The sequence below is a fragment of the Mobula birostris genome, chromosome 10 (assembly GCF_030028105.1).
Source record: "Mobula birostris isolate sMobBir1 chromosome 10, sMobBir1.hap1, whole genome shotgun sequence".
Taxonomy (NCBI): Eukaryota; Metazoa; Chordata; class Chondrichthyes; order Myliobatiformes; family Myliobatidae; genus Mobula; species Mobula birostris.
In genome coordinates this window covers 94,385,546-94,405,682 of record NC_092379.1, presented here as the reverse complement: position 1 = coordinate 94,405,682, position 20,137 = coordinate 94,385,546, and the positions used below count along the sequence as shown (strand labels likewise).

Here is a 20,137-nt window from a genome sequence, read left to right as displayed (position 1 = left end):
GAGGGAAGAGAGGCATTGAAGGTAAAGAGGTTGTGAGAACTGATAAAACAAAGTGAGGTCATATGTGTACCAGAATTATAGTCTCAAAGGGTTATTAACCCACTGGATGTGCAGCATTAGATGGTTTTATTTCCCCTCCCTAAGGAGGCAGGTGGGGGTGGGGGGAATGAAAATAAAGCAAGAGGAGGTCACAGATCATTTAATTCACCACTTTAACATTTACAAAGTTAAATCAACTGAAGTAGATAAATCAAGCATGTTTCCAAGCCCTTAGTCTTGGTTCTGTAGTGTTCTGCTAGCACGTTGGTTAAATTCAAAACAATTTCAACTCAAACAATGTTTTGCTCAATATACGAGGGGTGATTGATAAGTTCATGGACGAGGGTAGGAGTCCATTTTAGAAAACCTAGCACATTTATTTTTCAACATAGCCCCTCCTACATTTACACACTTAGTCCAGTGGTCGTGGAGCATATGGATCCCTTCTTTGTAGAAGTCGGCGTCTTGGACCTCCAGAAGTGGTCCACAGCAAGGGTGATTGATAAGTTCGTGGCCCAAGATAGGAGGAGATGAGTTAACTTCAAATCTTCTGCATTTTCACTCAAAGAATTGAACTGCACTTGCATGTAAAGACAGCTGTATAACTCATCTCCTTCTATCTTAGGCCACAAACTTATCAATCACCCCTGCTGTGGACCACTTTCTGGAAGTCCAAGATGCTGATTTCTACAAAGAAGGGATCCATATGCTCCACGACCGCTGGACTAGGTTTGTAAATGTAGGAGGGGACTATGCTGGAAAAAAAGATGTGCTAGGTTTTCTAAAACTGACTCCTTCTACCTTAGGCCATGAACTTATCAATCACCCCTCGTAGTTCAGAAGTCAGAAAACTTAAAGCTAACAGCTAATTCATTAATGAATACTGGCTGGTCCTACACAATTTTTTTAGCATTTCAATCTTATTTAAAAATTAATCAGCAAAGCAAATGTGACTTATGTAATTCAGCCATGAAGCTGGGCAATATGCCTACATGTTATGGGCTCCACCAGCTTCTGTTTAAGCTACAAACGATGAACATATTATTCAAAATGTGAAACTGCAGTCACTGTTTTCATACTTTAATAGGCAATTTAATAAAAAAATAATTTGACTCGAACCTAATCTGATACAAGTTGATACAACAGAAATTAAAGTTTTTTTGTAAATAAAACAGCATTGAATAATGCTGAAGCTTGATTTATCAATAAGTGTAAAAAAACCTCATTGCTGCTCTTCACAATTTTGTTCTTGCCCTTTCATTCAAAAAAAAAATTGCCATGTCAAACGGATTTTGTTGCAATGAACACAGAATAAACTCATTCCATGATAATTCAACATTACCGATTTTCATAAATATCTATTAAGATACTGTTGTCCTGAAGCATATTTAGGATAGGCACAAGCATCTACTGGCTTTGCATTTAAGTACTGATGTGGCATATAATGTAGTTCTATACACTGGACCCGTAATATAAATACATCTTGAATAACTTGCCTCAAGTAAATTTAAAGAAACACAAAGCAGGAAAAGACATCTGTTTTTGAAAGGACCATTTTATAAAACAGCTGCATCAACTTGGTTTTGTTTCCACCTTCTTTTAGTCAGGCCTTGAACGTGCTGAGCATTACATTCCACAACATGCACGCATGGAGCAGTCAAATGGGCTAGCACCAATTACACGAGCAAGGTGCTTAGAAGTATATAGAACTGCATTCTTTTGCCTACTGCATCCTCAATAAAAAACATTCTATTGGTTGCATGTGAACAGCTGTGTTATAACAATGCAATTCAGCACATTGAGATAGTAACGTTAATACCCAGGTTCCCATGGTCTGCAAACAGATGAGCGATGGAGGTATCAAAAACTAAACAATCACTGTTCATGATCGCCGCTGCAACCCCATCGTGGATAGACCTTGGAGTAGCCTCCCACGTGAGGCGTCTACGGTTTCCATTCAATTCTAGTCTGTAGGCAAAGTTTTCAGCTTGCTTACGTGTGCCTATCAAAAGGACAATAGCAAAAAACTGTTGATGGCCTTCATACTTCTCTTGTTTCTCTAACACCAGCATGAAGTGGTGGCCAAAGCAGGACTGCATCATAACCCAATCCACGGCACCAGGAAGATTGATGTCAGTTGCCAAAAACACAATGTCCTCGCCTTGAAGCGTTGTAATGCTTTTATGTGCATGCATGAGATGAGGCATGACTGCCTCCAATGATCCTTGCCACTTGCAGGAGGCTCCTGGACACGGGCACGTGTACGGGCGAAATTCACACACCTCTTCATGTTCTGGCTTTTCTGTATGGTGCAATGACAAGAGACATCCAGCTGAGGCGTACTACATTAGGGTGTGGGGTGGGGGAGGGGGGTAGATGTTGGTGTTTGGAAGCAGAAAGGTGGGACAGGAGAGAAAAGTGTTTAATTAGTAAGATGAATACAATAAATAATTTTACAATGCATTTCCAAGAAACAAAACAGCAAAATTGGTACAAAACTCAAAATTCAGTATGTTATTTTTAAGTTCTGGTTAAAATAAAATACAATTTTCAAGGTGTGGAAAAAAATGGTGTTAAAAGTTAACACTACAGAGGGAAATTGCACACACAGACCCAGCATCAAAATCAAATTCAAATTGATTTGGCATCTAAAATATGGATGGCAGTTAATTGTTCATCTCTCCTGGCATATTCAGCTTTCCAAGACATTAAATATACACAGGTCTCACTGCACCAGATCTTAATCACAGCTGCTACAGAAAGCAGTAAAAAAAAACAAAACAAGCAAAAAAACTTCCAAATTTATTAGGTAAACAATTCAGCACCAAGGGTTAATTTCTAAAGAGAAGATGTACCATTTTAAACAAAAAGTGAAACCACAATAACATAACATCTCTGAACTGCTTATTCTACAAATTTATTCAACGTTCACATGAAAACCAAGTTAGTACAACACTGGAAAATGGAATGTTTTGAACTCATTTCTACAAAACTATAATGCACAAATTATGATGAGCTCAGTAAGTTGAGATTTAGCCAGACTGAAAATAATACTGTACCCATGAAAAGGTAAATACTAAACATGAACTACAGTAAAGTAAATCTTAATGAACAATAGTTTCCTTAGGCCTCATTTTTCACAATACTACCGGCTACATTCAGCACTTCATCTTTCATTTCCAATCGTCCACCTCTCATCACTTCTCTCATCCCCACCCCCTGCAGGGACCACTCTGTCAACAACTCCCTGGGCTGCTCAACTCTATTCCCTTGTCTCACTCCTTGCAATTTTCCTTGTAACCACAGGAGGTACAACACCTCCTCTCTCACCACCTACCAGAAACTGAAACAGTGCTTCCAGGTGTGGCAAAGATGGCAATCCAACTGCAATCACATTTTGAGCTCATAGCGTGAGCTTCTTAACATGAGTGAGACCAAGTGTAGACTAAATGACTCGTCCCAGATAACTACCACTTGTCCTCTACCCCAATGACCGAATCATTTTATTTTAAAAACAGCAAATCATTTTCTTTGGAGCCATTTTAAAATATTCGTATTCTTTTACAATTTTCAATGGGCAACTAAAACATTAGTTCTGTTTAAATGCGCTTTTAAAGCAAAATTACTCAAAATAAGACTTCTTAAATCCCTACCATTTTAACATTCAAAGTTCTATTCTTGTATGGACCAATGCAGGTGTATTCAAAAACTCTCTACATTTCCTGATTCAAACTGAATTAGAAAGCACTTGCAATTTATATTTCAATTGAAAAGGAAATGATGCACTATAAGAACTTAAGTTTGGTCCTTCATGATTCCTGTGTCTGACTTGTAAAGTTCATTTGCCATTTTATGCATCCATTTGAAGATATCAGTACAAGCTGTCCCCAAAAGGCAATGATACCTTTAGAAGATCCATTAGGAAACAAAAATTAGAAGTCAGACATGTCAAGTAACAAAGGGAACAGTCTATCCTAATGGTGTAAAGAAAGGAAACATGCTCTATCACACAGAATTTTTAAAAAAATATTGAGGGTGAAGTGCAATAAAATATTATAAGTGCATAAAAAGCACTTTTTATAGAAAATTTAAAACTTTATTGTAATTAAAGATGAGACATAGCATCATCTGCTATAAAAATCACAAATGGAACAGCCAAAATATTAGTTTTCAGGGAATAATCTCAATTCATTAGCTTCCTAATAATGAAGACAACACAGAAAGTAAAATAACATGTCATTAGTTGTTGCACAAACGGTGCAGTCAAAGATTATTAATTTCTATAACTGTTTGAAAAGTACCTAAAGTAGCTTTAATTCTGCATACTGTCAAGAGATAGACAATATCTGGCATAGCAAAATACTTAAACTACAAGTATTATTTTGCCTAAATGAGCTACATGTTAAAAGGAAAACAAAACTGGGTGTCTGTCCATAGAATGCAAGCACCAAGCTTTGGAAAAAAAAGGCTAATACACACTTCTCGCTGAACACTTGGATTTGTTAAACATTTAGTATTGTAAATAATTTAAATCAAAAACACATACTTAATTTTAAATAGTTGTAAATATGTATATAATTTAACATCTACTATACAAATACTTATTTCTCTGAACTCCTCTACTTATCTTTGAGGTAGCCCATCAGTCTTAAACAGTTCCAACACAGACATTAAATCAGCAAGGCAGAGACTACTTTTCTTGTTTGCTTACTATCTGGCGTAAAGGATGACATAAAAATTCCTTAGAAACATACTCCCTAGTGACTCTGCTATATGAACCGACCTCTGGAGGAAAAGCAATGCTTTTTTTAAAAAAGGTGTTTACTTCCAATTTACATAACAGCTTTTTTAATGAGGCAACTAAATTAGTCCAATGCACCCACTGTTTCAACTAGATACTAACACACTATTCTAACAAAAAGAGAAACTGTCAAGTATAATTTAAGATTGCCAATAAGTCTCATCTTCTATGCTAATTACCATTACTGAAGAATGATTAATCCAGAGTCTTGATCAAAAGGCACACAAAAGGTTAGCTTGTTAATATGTATTAGTCATTACCCTGTAATGGCACCTCATTAATAATGAAGATATTTCAGAGCAAAAATAATGTAAATTGTGTTTTAAAGCATCGAATGCAAAGCTTACTGATACCACAACAGAATAAAAAGAACATTTTCTGGTTGTTACAAGGACTCACCAGATGCCTGTGCTCTGGATGCACTTTGCACACATGTCGTGCTGAGGATGACAGTGATCGTCTTGTTTTGTTGAACTGACATTGCAAATGCATAAGATCCAGCACAAGATTGAAACACTGAGCAAAGCAGAACATCACAACGATCGAGGTATCAAGACTTACAAAGGCTGAGTAAAGAAACAGTACATTTGAAATAAATATTCACAATCCCTTCCTCAACAGCATAGTATACTTTTGCTTTCTCTCCCTAAATAAAACTAGGGATTGGAATATATCTGCAGCAGCAAGGTAACCAATCGAGAGTAGAGTTTGACAGTCATGTGATCCTTCAAGAGAAAAACCATCTAATTAGACCTCCCATCTTAAATGTGATGTTTAGAACACCCTAGAGAATTCACTGTTGAATCCTAACCTCTGAGACTAATCACATATGTGAACTGGTTCCAACTGAAGTGGATTGCTCTGATATACTGTTAATAGTGGAAATGATTGACGCGAGGCACAACTTTGAATGCCCAGAACTACAAAATAATATTCCACCTGTTAATTACGCACATCTGCAGGTGCATACCTACAACAGAAACAATATTCCAAAAGAAACAATACAAAGTATTAATTTATTAATATGTGAAAATGGTAACATTCTGAAATGTTGCAAGCATTCTACACAAAGAATATTAAACAAGATTGGTGAGCTGCAGGCACAATTAACCACATGGGATTAAACTGCGGCAATAGTGGAGATCTGGTTGAAAAAGTAAGGATTAGGTTTTAAATACATCTGGACAGTTGTTCAGAAAAGACAGGGGAAAGTAGAAAAGTGGAAATGCAGGTCAGTATTAATGAAAATATTGCAACTCCAGAAAGAAGATGTCTAGAATCTACTTGGTTAGAGATACGAAACAGAAGCCATTACACTACAGGGGAAAATTCTTTTAGTCACCAACTAGCAATTAGGATATTGAACAGCAAATCTGCAGGGAAATTAGAGATGGGTAAAGCTGTGCAGTGATGATAATGGGGAACCTTTATTACCCTAATATAAACATTGAAGGTAATAGAAGGAGACATTTCTGAATAACATTTGGGAGAATTCTTTTGATTAGTATATTTCCAGCCCAATGAGGACACTGCTGGACATATTGCTAGGGAATGAGGTGAGACGAGGGAGGGAAGGGAGAACAATTATTGCTCCACATTTAAAAAAAGGATATTGATAATGCCAACCTAAAACACACTTAGAAGTACACTTCCTTACCACATAAGCAACAGCTGCTCATCCCATCAAATTCACAAATCCTTTTCTCTCATTTTTCCCTGTAACCCATTCTTTCATGTTTCTAACAACTACCTCAGATTCCAATCTGCCTGCAGTAGCAATTGCACAAGGCTAATTAACCTACTAGCATGTTTGGGATGTGGAAGGAAATGAGAGCACCTAAAAAGCTCACATAGTAAAGGGGATCAGATCAAAGCTGGGTGGCTGGCATGGTGGGACACCTACACTACCTGCCACAGCACTGTTATGTGCCACAGTTCATCTGCCAACCTGAACCAGGCAAATTACACAGATTGGCAGCAGAACTCTAAAAGAACAAAGGCATAATGTGTGATAATTCAGATAGAGTCAACATACATTCTTCAGAGGTTGAAGGGCAAGGAAATTAAGTCACTGAATGACCAAAATGGAGTAAAATACAGCAGAAAACAAGGACAAATGACGAATTAACAAGGGAAAACCAGGCCAATTATATAGAGGGAGAAAACAAAAATAATAAAAAAGCACAAGATAGGCAGCAAGTATAAAGGGAATTTTAAAAAACTATGCGGTGAAAGAACTGTTAGAACAGAGGTTGATTAAAAAAAACAAAATCCAAATATATTCTTGGAGGCAGAGGTCATGGCCAAGGTACTTACTATTTTATCAAGATTGCTGGACTTTCAAAAGGAAGACAAGAAAGATCTAGAAAGGCTGACTGTACTTAATTTGCACAGATCACCTGGTTGAGAAGGAATGCAGTTACATTTGAGACAAGGGAGGATGAAATTGTAAAATCCCCACCCATTAATATCCATGAATTTAGCTTTCCAAAAATCTGCTAACTGTAAATACTACAGCCTCATTTAGTAGCTACAAGCAAGTTAGTTTAACTGTAATAGTAGGTAAAGTTTCAGAAATGATAATTAGGTACAGAGTTAGCAGTAACTTGGACATATTTTGATTAGGGCAAGTCAGCAAGGGTTTGATACAAGTAAATTGTGCTCCTACTCTAATACTCAATGAATCACTAAAATAAAAGAATATTAGAATATAGCCTTCAAAAGTGTGCATTAAAAATAATCAAAAGAATTTACTCTTCTCAGATGCAAATGCATTCCCTCTCTGAATGAAACGTGGATGAAAGAAAAATTACAACTGGGTAGTGATCAATCTCTTAACAAAAGGTGGAACAACTAAACGAGAAGATAACTTGCTCAAAAGGGCTTAATTTGTAAATTGGGTAAAAGCATTTTAAACTGGAGGATAATCAATTTTCATGGGATCATGCATCATGGAACATGAAACTAAGAGGGAATACTGGGACGGTAAAAAAGGTATGTCGCATCCGGAGTTTCTCCGGTTAGCGGACGATTTCCCTCCACGCCTCTCTGACGTAGTGGGGAACCGCGTACGAGGCAAGTTACAGCAGTGGTTTGCCATTGCCTTCTGCTGGGTGAGTTTCCAAAGAGATTACCAGCTTATAACCCAGCACGGATGGAAAGCGTGCAGGGGAGCCGGCTGGATTCGAACTCGGGACCTTTCGTTCCGAAGTCCGACGCTGATGCCACTACGCCACCAGCCAGGTCACTGGAACAGTACAATCAGTAAACACAGCTTTTTTTTTTATTTTAAAAAGTGGCATCTCAAAGTTACCATTTAATTGCAAAGACCTGTTTAGGATTCAATGTCACCTGCAGAAAATACTAACGTATTAAAAAATTTAGGCAGTACGGTATCGTAGTGGTTAACGCAATGCTATTACAGCTCAGGGCGGAGTTCAGAGTTCAATTCCCATGTCATCTGTAAGGAGATTTCTCTGGGTCCTCCAGTTTCCTCCCACAGTCCAAAGACATACTGGGGTAATGGACATTTTGACTTGTCCCATGATTAGGTTAGGGTTAAAATGGGATGGTCGGAAATTGCAGGGCAGTGTGGTTTGAAGGGCCTATTCCACACTGTATCTCTATATAAATAGAGTGAATAATGTCACAAACTGATGGCACTTAGCTTGTCTCCTAGGTATCTGCAGATATGGAAAACTATCAAACCACAGATTTAAATTGTTAATGCACTGATCCAATTAATACACTAACTAAAACTAAATAGACATTTCTTACCCTACACCTCCCCCCACCTAAGAATTTTAACTCACAGCTGTGTGAAATTCCATTGATGCTATACGAAAGATCCAATGATGTTTTACAATGGAGTCACAATAATTTAAATTTTAACATTGGAAGATGATGTATTAACTTCTGAAATAACTTCCTAACATTTGTGTACCAAGGTCAAAGTACAAAGTGAATTTCAGAACCAATATTAAAAAAGATAAATGTAAAAGAATTTTCAATAAAGAGGTAAGGATACTCATAACTTAATTACCACCTACATTTCAAGTGTCTCGGAAATACTCTCCCACCTCAGTTTGCGTTTCACAAGGTGCCTTTTAACACCCTTGTCCAAACATAGATGAATGTTAAATTTCAGGTGCAAATGGATGACTGATCTCAACTTCTGAGCAGCATTTGATCACAATTCCTAACAAAATTACAGTTAAGGGGAAAAAATTCTATCCAGCTCAAAAGGAAGGTGGTTGTGGTTGTTCATTCTCAAGCCATGGGCCACTGCTATGGGTAATTCTGAAAAGTGTCTTAAGGCCACACTTTTCAGCTGATTCACCAATAAGTTTCCCTCCATCACGAGGTCAAAAGTGGGAAAGTTTACCATTGTTTGCCAATGCCAAATCTGCAATGGTGACTATTATATACCTCTACAGAAGCAGCATAGATAATTTTGAAGAACTGATAATACATCTTGTGATTCAGAAGCACGCCAGAATAACATACTAACTTCATTGGAAAAAAAATCCTTCACTACTGCACCACTGTCAATAACAATGGAATTTTAGAGTTAATTTTACTGTAAACCACAGTGAGGAAGATGTACTGTCTTGCAATGATGCTGAGCATTAGTATCACCTTTCCCTGTTACGATATATTATATATTCCATTATCTTATGAATTTTGCATTGCCATCTTCCAAAAGTCTTTTACCATTAATGCATCAACTGCAGGTCATATATATTACACCCTTGCTGAAGAATGAAAAAAGCTGCCTATCACAATGCTTTACTAAAGCTAGCACTTTGCTTTTATGCCATAAGGGTATGGTCCATTAAATAAATTTATTACTCTGCTGTCAGTTGCATTATTTATTCCATATGGGAAATGGGAGTTCTTTTCCCACAATGAACTCAATCCATTCTACAGTTTCTATTTTGAAATTAGAATATATATTTTTTTTAAATCACCATTGGTAAACCTGAGAATTCTTTTAAAGAAGGTATCATCTTTGGCTCATTTAACCCAAAATGATAACAAAGAAATTAACACGTTGACAACAAAAACCCTAACGAAACACACACACACAATGCTGAAGGAACTCAACAGGTCATGCAGCATTTATGGTGAGGAACAGAGAGCAGACTGTTGGGCAAAGACTCTTAACTAGTATTGGAAAGGAAGGGGAAAGCTGCCAGGTTAGGGGTGGGGGGGGGGAAAATGAAGTTTAGAAGCTGGGAGGTGAAAGGTGGAAAAGGTAAAGGACTGAAGGAAATCTGATAGAGTGGACCATGGGAAAAAAGGAAGGAGAAAGGGCACCCGAAGGAGGTGATGAGTAAGTGAAGCAGTCAGACGGGCCCAGAGTGGGGAATTGAAGATGAAAGGGGGAAAAAGGGGAAAAATTACCAGAAGCTGGAGAAGTCGATGTTTGAGGCTAACCAGATGGAATATGAGGTGTTGCTTTTCCAACCTAAGAGTGGCCTCATTGTGGAAGCAGAGGCCATAGACCGGTACGTTGGATTGGGAATGCAGATTGGAATTAAAATGGTTGGCCAGCAGAAACCCTGCTTGTAGCTGATGGAGCAAAGGTGCTTGACAAAGCAGTCCTCCAATGTCTGTCGGGTTTCACTACTGCAGAGGAGACTGCAACAGAAGCATCACATATAGTAGACAACCGCAACAGATTCACATGTGGTGTTGCCTCACCTGGAAGGACTGTTTAGTGCCCTGAATGAAGGTGAAGGAGGAGCAAGTGTATGGGCAAGGGTAGCACTTCTTCCGCTTGTGGAGATAAGTGCCAGGAAGGAGATTAGTGGGGATGGACAAATGAACAAAGAGGGAGCAATCCCTGTGGAAAATATAGAGCAGGGGTGGGGTGAAGGCAAAGATGGCGGAAGTTGCAGAGAATGATGTGCTGGATGTGGAGGCTCACGGGGTGGTAGGCAAGAACAAGAGGAACTCTTATTCCTGCTAAAGCGGCAAGAAGCTGTGGTGAGTGCGGATATCTGGGAAATGGAAGAGATGCAGGCCGTATCAATTGTGGAGGAAGGAAAACCCTGTTCTTTGAAGGAGGACACCTCTAATGTTCCGGAAAGGAAAACTTCATCCTAGGAAGAAATTTGGCAGAGATGAGGGAATTGTGAAAAGACTTAATGATCCTTTAGACAGAAGACACACTTCTATGGGCTTTCCTTAAATAATTTTTCATTAACTAGAATGCAAATATATTTTGATTCACAATGGATGACCTTGCACTCATCTATATCTAAATCTATTTGACAGACTTTTGACCAATTACTAAATCTCTTCAGAAGTGTATCTTTAAATGAACAGAGTTACTTGTCTATTTCCCCATTAGCTCTACTTTCCAGGTCCCAGTAGTGTTCAGCCAAATTCCAAGTTTGTTCAAAACTTTGCTTAGAATGGCCTCTCAAGACAGAGTTACATTGGATTTACAGAACACAGATCAGCTGCTTGGCCCGTCAATTCTGGTGGTTTTGTCATCTGTTCAAACCTCTAATCTTTTCCCATTTAAATAGAAACACAGAAAACCTACAGCACAATACAGGCCCTTCGGCCCACAAAGCTGTGCCAAACATGTCCTTACCTTAGAATTTACCTAGGGTTACCCATAGCCCTCTGTTTTTCTGAGCTCCATGTACCTGTCCAGGAGTCTTTTAAAAGACCCTATCGTATCCGCCTCCACCATCGTCGCTGGCAGCCCATTCCACACACTCACCACTCTCTGCGTAAAAAACTTACCCACGACTTCTCCTCTGTGCCTACTTCCAAGCACCTTAAAACTGTGTCCTCTCATGCTAGCCATTTCAGCCCTGGGAAAAGGCTCTGAATATCCACTTGATCAATGCCTCTCATCATCTTATACACCTCTATCAGGTCATCTCTCATCCTCCGTCGCTCCAAGGAGAAAAAGCCAAGTTCACTCAATCTATTCTCATAAGGCATGTTCCCCAATCCAGGCAACATCCTTGTAAATCTCCTCTGCATCCTTCCTATCGTTTCCACATCCTTCCTATAGTGAAGCAACCAGAACTGAGCACAGTACTCCAATTGGGGTCTGACCAGGGTCCTATATACCTCTCGGCTCCTAAACTCAATCCCACGATTGATGAAGGCCAATGCACCGTATGCTTTCTTAACCACAGAGTCAAGTATCAGCATACTATTACTTGCTTCCCCATATGCCCGTCCAGCGTCCTTGTAAAATGATCAAACTATTCATTTTTTTAAAAATGTCCTCGTTAATCTGTGGTATAACTTCAGTGACTTTTGTATTTGTTCTTCGCATTCTTTGTCCATCCAATCATCTTACTGGGGGGGGGGACTAATAAGCTAAAATAAAAGAGCCAAGCTCTTTCAAGTCCCCAAAATGAATTGAGTTGGTGCTTAAAGCAAAAGAAAAACAGGATAGACTACTTGATGGAATCAGTATGAATTCCTGAAAGAACTACAATCCATGAATGCTTCACTCCTTTCCCACATCCAAAGATATCAGCATTGTACTCAGAATGAGAACAAATTAAAACAAAAAAAAACTTTAGAAGAATCAAAACATGCTATGAATTTATGGCTAGTTTGATAAAACATTTGCCACTGTCACATCTTGCAAGAACTTAAGTTTCTCAAACCCAAGGTAACTCCCAGTTTATATAAAAACATTTCTAAATAAAAGCTCAATGTTGTAAACTAGTCACAACGAGGGAGTATCACAAAGGAACAATAAATATTCAAAAATGCACTCCACTTATGCAATTACTTCACAAACAATAACTGACTGCAATACTCAGTTTAAAATTCTAAATGCTTCATATCTGTGTTAAATATTTGTGCCAGGAATGTGCCGCCAGCAGATAGTAAAGCAGATACAATAGCATGTTTAAGACATACTCAGATGGGCAGATGAACAGGTAGGAAATGGATAGATATAAACCACTTACAAACAAATGGGATTTGTTTTGTTTGGCATCATTGGGGACAGACACTGTGGGCCAAATGATATTCCTATGCTGTAAGTCTTGCATGTTATTGAGCCTCTAAAAACATTTCACTTCAAATTGTAAATTAATTTATTGCAGAAATCACTTGTCATGTTTGTTCCAATATATTTGGAGCACTGATAATCTTGCTGTTTTTCAAATGGTACAAATGAGTAGATTATCCAGCAAAAGGCATATGAAAACAAGGGGTCAAATTATTTCTGATTCAGAGACTAATATCTACATAAATTTTAGGCAAACTATTTTTGTAAATAGTGCTCAAGTTTATCTACCCAAATAACCCAAAAATGCTATCATGTTTGCTGTTGCGTGCTGGGGCAGCAGGCTGAGGGTAGCAGACACCAACAGAATCAACAAACTCATTCGTAAGGCCAGTGATGTTGTGTGGATGGAACTGGGCTCTCTGACGGTGGTGTCTGAAAAGAGGATGCTGTCCAAGTTGCATGCCATATTGGACAATGTCTCCTATCCACTACATAATGTACTGGGTGGGTACAGGAGTACCTTCAGCCAGAGACTCATTCCTCCGAGGTGCAGCACAGAGCATCATAGGAAGTCATTCCTGCCTGTGGCCATCAAACTTTACAACTCCTCCCTTGGAGGATCAGACACCCTGAGCCGATAGGCTGGTCCTGGACTTATTTCATAATTTACTGGCATAATTTACAAATTACTATTTAACTATTTATGGTTCTATTACTATTTATTATTTATGGTGCAACTGTAACAAAAACCAATTCCCCCTGGGATCAATAAAGTATGACTATGACTAACTCAAATTCCAGGAATTGTCTGAGCAGTCAAATCAAGCACTGAGGTACACATCAGACATCATCTAATAAACAATACAACAAATGCCTCCAATAGGTCCTGAACTCCAAAAATCCCCATTTAACACTTAAATGATGTAAAAAATTTGTCAGAACAGGGTTTTCTGGAGATTCAGCAACCATGATTTTCCCTCTAATCCACACTCAACAAATTAGCAATTGACTTCACAAAAGTGGCAGTTCCAGGGAGTTCAGAAATTACATCTACTGGTGTCATACCGGGTAATTTTAGGTAATAATTTCTGCACATTTTGGAGATAAGCTGATGTAGTTGGAATAAATGCAGATTGTTGAATAGACAAGACTGGGACCATATACTAATACACTAGCTATTATATAATTTCTTAATAACAATTAAATAGAGCTCAAATTTATCTAATGCTATGAATTCATGACAACAGTTTGACCCTTCGACTTTTACCAAATGATTCTCCTCCCCCAAGGTCTAATTGTGACCATTTAAGAGGAAATTTTAGAGATCAGAAGGCCAATATCAACCTTCAAGATTTAAAACATTTTATAATAAGCAACAGGCATTAGCAGGCAAATTTTTTTAAACAAACTCCAGCATAATTGTTAATCATTAGACCAAGAGAGAAAGCACATTTAAATCATCTATGCCATGCAATTACTTTTATGTTTCCCTACAAGGATATCCACAATATAAGGCAATGAACTACACACTGCAATATCATAATATAGTCCAAACTACATAAACTGTTGTAGAATTTCCACTTTTATCTATACATCCCAAATTTGATTTTATTCTCTCTCAAACAGTTTGTTAAAAAAGGTTTTTAAACCTTGTAGTTTGCTTTCCCCAATGAGATTTATTAGCTTGGTTAATAAAAATCATTTCTGAATACAGAAACAGTGGAGGCAGAAAGAGCAAATGCACACAAGGAGATTTATGTGGGCAGCTTTCCTTAAAGTCAGTGACAAGTCCTGCCTCTTTGTGGTACTGGCACAGATTTTCCAATCAATCAACCCACTTAAATTAACTACACACAGCATGACTGCTAATATAATGCCTTTATTCAAGGCATGCAAGGACATGCTAGCGTTTGTTTAAAGATTAGCAATATTTGTTAAATGTATATTGAACCCAAGTGAAATGTGTCATTTTTGTCAACAACAGTCTGAGGATGTGCTGGGAGCAGTCTTCAAATGTCACAGCATGCCCACAACTTACTAACCCTAACCTATAAGATATAGGAGCGGAAGTAGGCCATTCGGCCAATCAAGTCTGCTCCGCCATTCAATCATGGCTAATCCAATTCTTCTCGTCATTCCCACTCCCCTGCCTTCACCCCATACCCTTTGATGCCCTGGCTAATCAAGAACCTATCTATCTCTGCCTTAAATGTACTCAATGACTTGGCCTCCACAGCCGTTCATGGCAACAAATTCCACAGAGATTTACCACCTTCTGACTAAAGTAATTTCTCCACATCTGTTCTAAATGGACGTCCTTCAATCCCAAAGTCGTGCCCACTTGTCCTAGAATCCCCTAACATGGGAAATAATTTTGCCATATCTAATCTGTTCAGGCCTTTTAACATTCGGAATGTTTCTATGAGATCCTCGCTCATTCTCCTGAACCCCAGGGAATACAGCCCAAGAGCTGCCAGACGTTATTCATACGGTAACCCTTTCATTCCCACACCTTTTTGGAATGTGGGAGGAAAGTGGAACACCCAGAGGAAACCTAAGTAGTCACAGAGTAGGACAGCATCTAGATCAACTGGGAAACTGGACCAAGGAATGGCAAAAGTGAAGTTATTTTGTGAAACAAACCAGTATAAGTTATATACAGTGAACTTCAAGGCCCTGCTACTGCGAAGCCTCATCCGGTGATGCCTACACTGAAGTAGTTTAAATCTGCTCTTCGATGGGAGTTTAGTGAAACCATCTCTCACTGCTCCCCATCTATAATTTCTTCAGCCATTCAACTTTTCGACTACATTTTGACTCAGACTCGCTATTACAGCCATATATCCTTTCTTGGAATGAGTCTCCGCCGCCAACTTACTCCAGTTGGCTTTAGGATTCGTTTTCGAGCCTCTCAATTTGGACCTTCTGAGGATCCCAGGTGCTCACATTTTATTGACTCTGCCTCCAGTCGCTTCTCCCGTCAAGCTCTGAAGGCGACCCTCTCCGCCATGAGGAGGTACTTGGTGTCCCTATCCCAGACCCTTCCACATCTTCGGGACACTTTCTTCGCCATCTGTAATGGACCTGCCCATTATTTCATCCTCCATCGAATCCATGCCTGCAATTGCCGTTTTTTTGACTTTGTCATGCTAGGCAAAGATCACAAAATCTTCCATCTGCAGACCCCAGAGCCTGCTGGCCCCGATGCTAGCAGGCATGAACTTCAGATTACGGTCCCCGCCATTGATCTCACCGGCTCCAGCACCCCAGGGCATATTCAAAACCCGGACTCCAGCAACGGCCATGGACACCTTCAAAGGGATTGTGCAACCACCAACTGCAATTCCAGCCTTGAACTCCAGGCCGGGTCTTCACATGTTGCTATTGTGACTCCCATCTCCCCTTCCCCCACCACCACTCTGCAACCCCGACTCCCTCACATCCCATCATCTACTCCTGGGCCGTCGGAGGCTCCTTCTTCTTCTCAACCCAACCCTCCCCTCTCCACTGACACCACCAGCCTCCCTCCTCCTCCCCCCTCTGATCCCAGCTCTCATCTGTGCCGGGTCTTTACCATGCCCTCCGACCTTCAACTCTCTGAGGCAGAGCGCTCTGTCCTCAGTAAGGGCCTCACCCTTGTCCCCCTTCACCCACACCTCAGTGAGTTCCACGTTCGCCATGATGCTGAACTCTTCTTCCGTCGGCTCTGTCTTCGAGCCTTCTTCTTTGGCAAGGACTCTCCCACCCCCACTGATGATTCTTTCTCCCGTCTTCAACCCTCCTCATCTTCATGGACACCCTGCTCTGGATCTCTTTATTGCTAACTGCCGACGGGACATCAACCATCTCAACTTCACCACACCTCGTTCCCATTCCAACCTCACTACTTCCGAATGCTCTGCTCTCCACTCCCTCCCTCCGTACTAATCCTAACCTTACTATAAAACCCGCCGATTGGGGGGGGGGGGGGGGGAGGGAGGTTGCTGTTGTAGTCTGGCACTCTGACCTCCACCTTGCCAAGGCACAGCGACAACTCGCAGATACGTCCTCTTATTTACCCCTCGATCATGACCTCACTGAGGAGCACCATGCCATTGTCTCCCACACCATCACCGACTTTATTCGCTCAGGAGATCTCCCATCCACTGCTACCAACCTTACAGTTCCCACGCCCTGCACTTCCCATTTCTACCTCCTACCCAAGATCCACAAACCTGCCTGTCCAGGTAGACCCATCGTCTCAGCTTGCTCCTGCCCCACCAAACTCATTTCGGTATACCTCGACACTGTTTTATCTCCCCTGTTCAATCCCTCCCTACCCATGTTCGTGACACTTCTCACGCTCTGAATTTTTTCGATTATTTTAAGTTCCCTGGCCCCCACCGCTTTATTTTCACCATGGATGTCCAGTCCCTATATACTTCCACCCCCCACCAGGAAGGTCTCAAAGCTTTCCGCTTCTTTTTGGCTTCCAGACCTAGTCTAGCAAAATTAGTCCCTACATAGAAACATAGAAAATAGGTGCAGGAGTAGGCCATTCGGCTTTTCGAGCCTGCACCGCCATTCAGTATGATCATGGCTGATCATCCAACTCAGAACCTTGTACCAGCCTTCCCTCCATACCCCCGATCCCTTTAGCCATAAGGGCCATATCTAACTCCCTCTTAAATATAGCCAATGAACTGGCCTCAACTGTTTCCTGTGGCAGAGAATTCCACAGATTCACCACTCTCTGTGTGAAGAAGTTTTTCCTAATCTCAGTCCTAATTTCCTACTCTTAATAATTTCTCCTTTGGCTCCTCCCACTTCCTCCAAACTGAAGGTGTAGCCATGGGCACCCATATAGGTCCCAGCTATGCCTGCCTTCTTGTTGGCTTTGTGGAACAATCCATGTTCCAAGCCTATACCCACTTTTCCTTTGCTACATCGACGACTGCATTGGCGCTGCTTCCTCCACGCATGCTGAGCTCGTTTACTTCATTAACTTTGCCTCCAACTTTCACCCTGCCCTCAGGTTTACCTGGTCCATTTCCGACACTTCCCTCCCCTCTCTTGATCTTTCTGTCTCTATCTCTGGAGACAGCTGATCTACTGATGTGTACTATAAGCCTACTGACTCTCACAGCTACCTGGACTATTCCACTTCTCACCCTGTCTCTTGCAAAAATGCCATCCCCTTCTCGCAACTCCTCCGTCTCCGCCGCATCTTCTCTCAGGATGAGGCTTTGCATTCCAGGACGAAGGAGATGTCCTCTTTTTTTAAAGAAAGGGGCTTCCCTTCCTCCACCATCAACTCTGCTCTCAAACACATCTCTCCCATTTCACGCACAACTGTTCTCACTCCATCCTCTCGCCACCCCACAAGGAATAGGGTTCCCCTTGTCCTCACCTACCACCCCACCAGCTCCGCCACCTCTAATGGGATCCCACCACTAAGCACATCTTTCCCTCCCCGCCCCCCCCCACCTTCTGCAGGGATCGCTCCCTACGCAACTTCCTTGTCCATTCGCCCCCACCCCCCATGCCTTCCCACTGATCTCCCTCCTGGCACTTATCCTTGTAAGTGGAACAAGTGCTACACATGCCCTTACACCTCCTCCCTTACCACCATTCAGGGCCCCAGACAGTCCTACCAGGTGAGGCGACACGTCACCTGTGAGTCGGCTGGGGTGATATACTGCATCTGGTGCTCCCGGTGCGGCTTTCTATATACTGGCAAGACCCAACGCAGGCTGGGAGATCATTTCGCTGAACACCTACGCTCTGTCCGCCAGAGAAAGCAGGATCTCCCAGTGGCCACACATTTGAATTCCACTTCCCATTCCCATTCTGATCTGTCTATCCACAGCCTCCTCTACTGTAAAGATGAAGCCACACTCAGGTTGGAGCAACAACACCTTATATTCCATCTGGGTAGCCTCCAACCTGATGGAATGAACACTGACTTCTTTAACTTCCATTAATGCCCCACCTCCCCCTTGTACCCCATCCATTATTTATTATTATTAATTTTTTTTCACTCTCTCCTTTTTCTCTCTCTGTCCCTCTCACTATACTCCTTGTCCATCCTCTGGGCTTCCCCTCCCCTTTCTTTCTCCCTAGGCCTCCCGTCCCATGATCCTCTCGTATCCCCTTTTGCCTATTACCTGTCCAGCTCTTGGCTCCATCCCTCCCCCTCCTGTCTTCTCCTATCATTTCCGATCTTCCCCTCCCCCTCTCAAATCTCTTACTATCTCTTCTTTCAGTTAGCCCTGATGAAGGGTCTCAGCTCGAAACGTCGACTGTGCCTCTTCCTAGAGGTGCTGCCTGGCCTGCTGCATTCACCAGCAACTTTGATGTGTGTTGCTTGAATTTCCAGCGTCGGCAGAATTCCTCGTGTTGATGTTTTGTATTACGCTCTTTGGCACAGCATGACTGAAAACCCTACTGCACTACAGTGTGCACAGTTCGGGGAACATGCCAGAACTAGAGGGACAAAGGTAACCCTAAACAAGACAAGGCCAGTAAAAAAAAACAGGTCGGACAAATATCTGCCTCAACCATTTCGTTTCTCATTGGCAAAACATCAGACTTTTCTACGTTTATTTTCAGAGCATGTAGAGGACCCCTGCAACATCCCAACTTTTATCTTCAATCTACTGAAACCCTGTTACATTATTCATTTATTTTGTTTAATATTAGCTCAAACTCTTTAGATTGGAGAGCCAGAGGACAACTAAATCTTGTCTGCATCCTTTTGACAAGTTTATTCCAATTTGGGTGTACAGTTACAAGAAAAAGCCTGGGAATCCTTTGCAATTACCTGATTTTCAGTATTATTTATTCATAAAATGTGGTCTGAACTTCATCCAAGTCACAATAATAGACAAACACAATTTGCCTTAACTATTAGTACTAAATGTACTTCTCATGTCATTATTGAACACATTGTTTAATCATTCACAGTTCAGGCTGGAAAAAGTATGTGAACCCTTGTATCTAATAACTGGTAGAAACTCCTCTAGCAGCAATAACCCCCACCAATTGTTTCCTGTAGCTACTGATCAGACTTGCACAAGGAGGAATTTTAGACAACTGCTCCATCCAAAAATTGTTTCAGTTCAATATTTCTGGGATACCTTGGATGAACAGCCCTCTTCAGGTCAGGCCACAGAATCTCAATTGGATTAAGGTCTGGACTCTGACTTGGACAATCCACAACACAAGTTTTCTTTTTTTTTTAAACCATGGTGTTTTGGATCATTGTCTTGTTGCATCAAACTTCCACTAAGCTTTAGGTAACGGGCAACTACCCT

At 40.8% G+C, this 20,137-nt stretch overlaps 1 protein-coding gene across 1 annotated transcript in view; it reads right to left on the bottom strand.

The window, feature by feature from the left end:
- Window positions 1-755: 755 nt before the first annotated feature.
- Window positions 756-20,137, bottom strand: part of siah2l (seven in absentia homolog 2 (Drosophila)-like) — a 40,197-nt gene continuing 20,815 nt past the window's right edge. Inside the window, exon 3 of the mRNA XM_072271269.1 lies at window positions 756-2,381. Coding sequence (XP_072127370.1) covers window positions 1,830-2,381 — 552 coding nt within the window. The 3' untranslated portion in view covers window positions 756-1,829. The remainder of the gene's footprint in view (window positions 2,382-20,137) is intronic.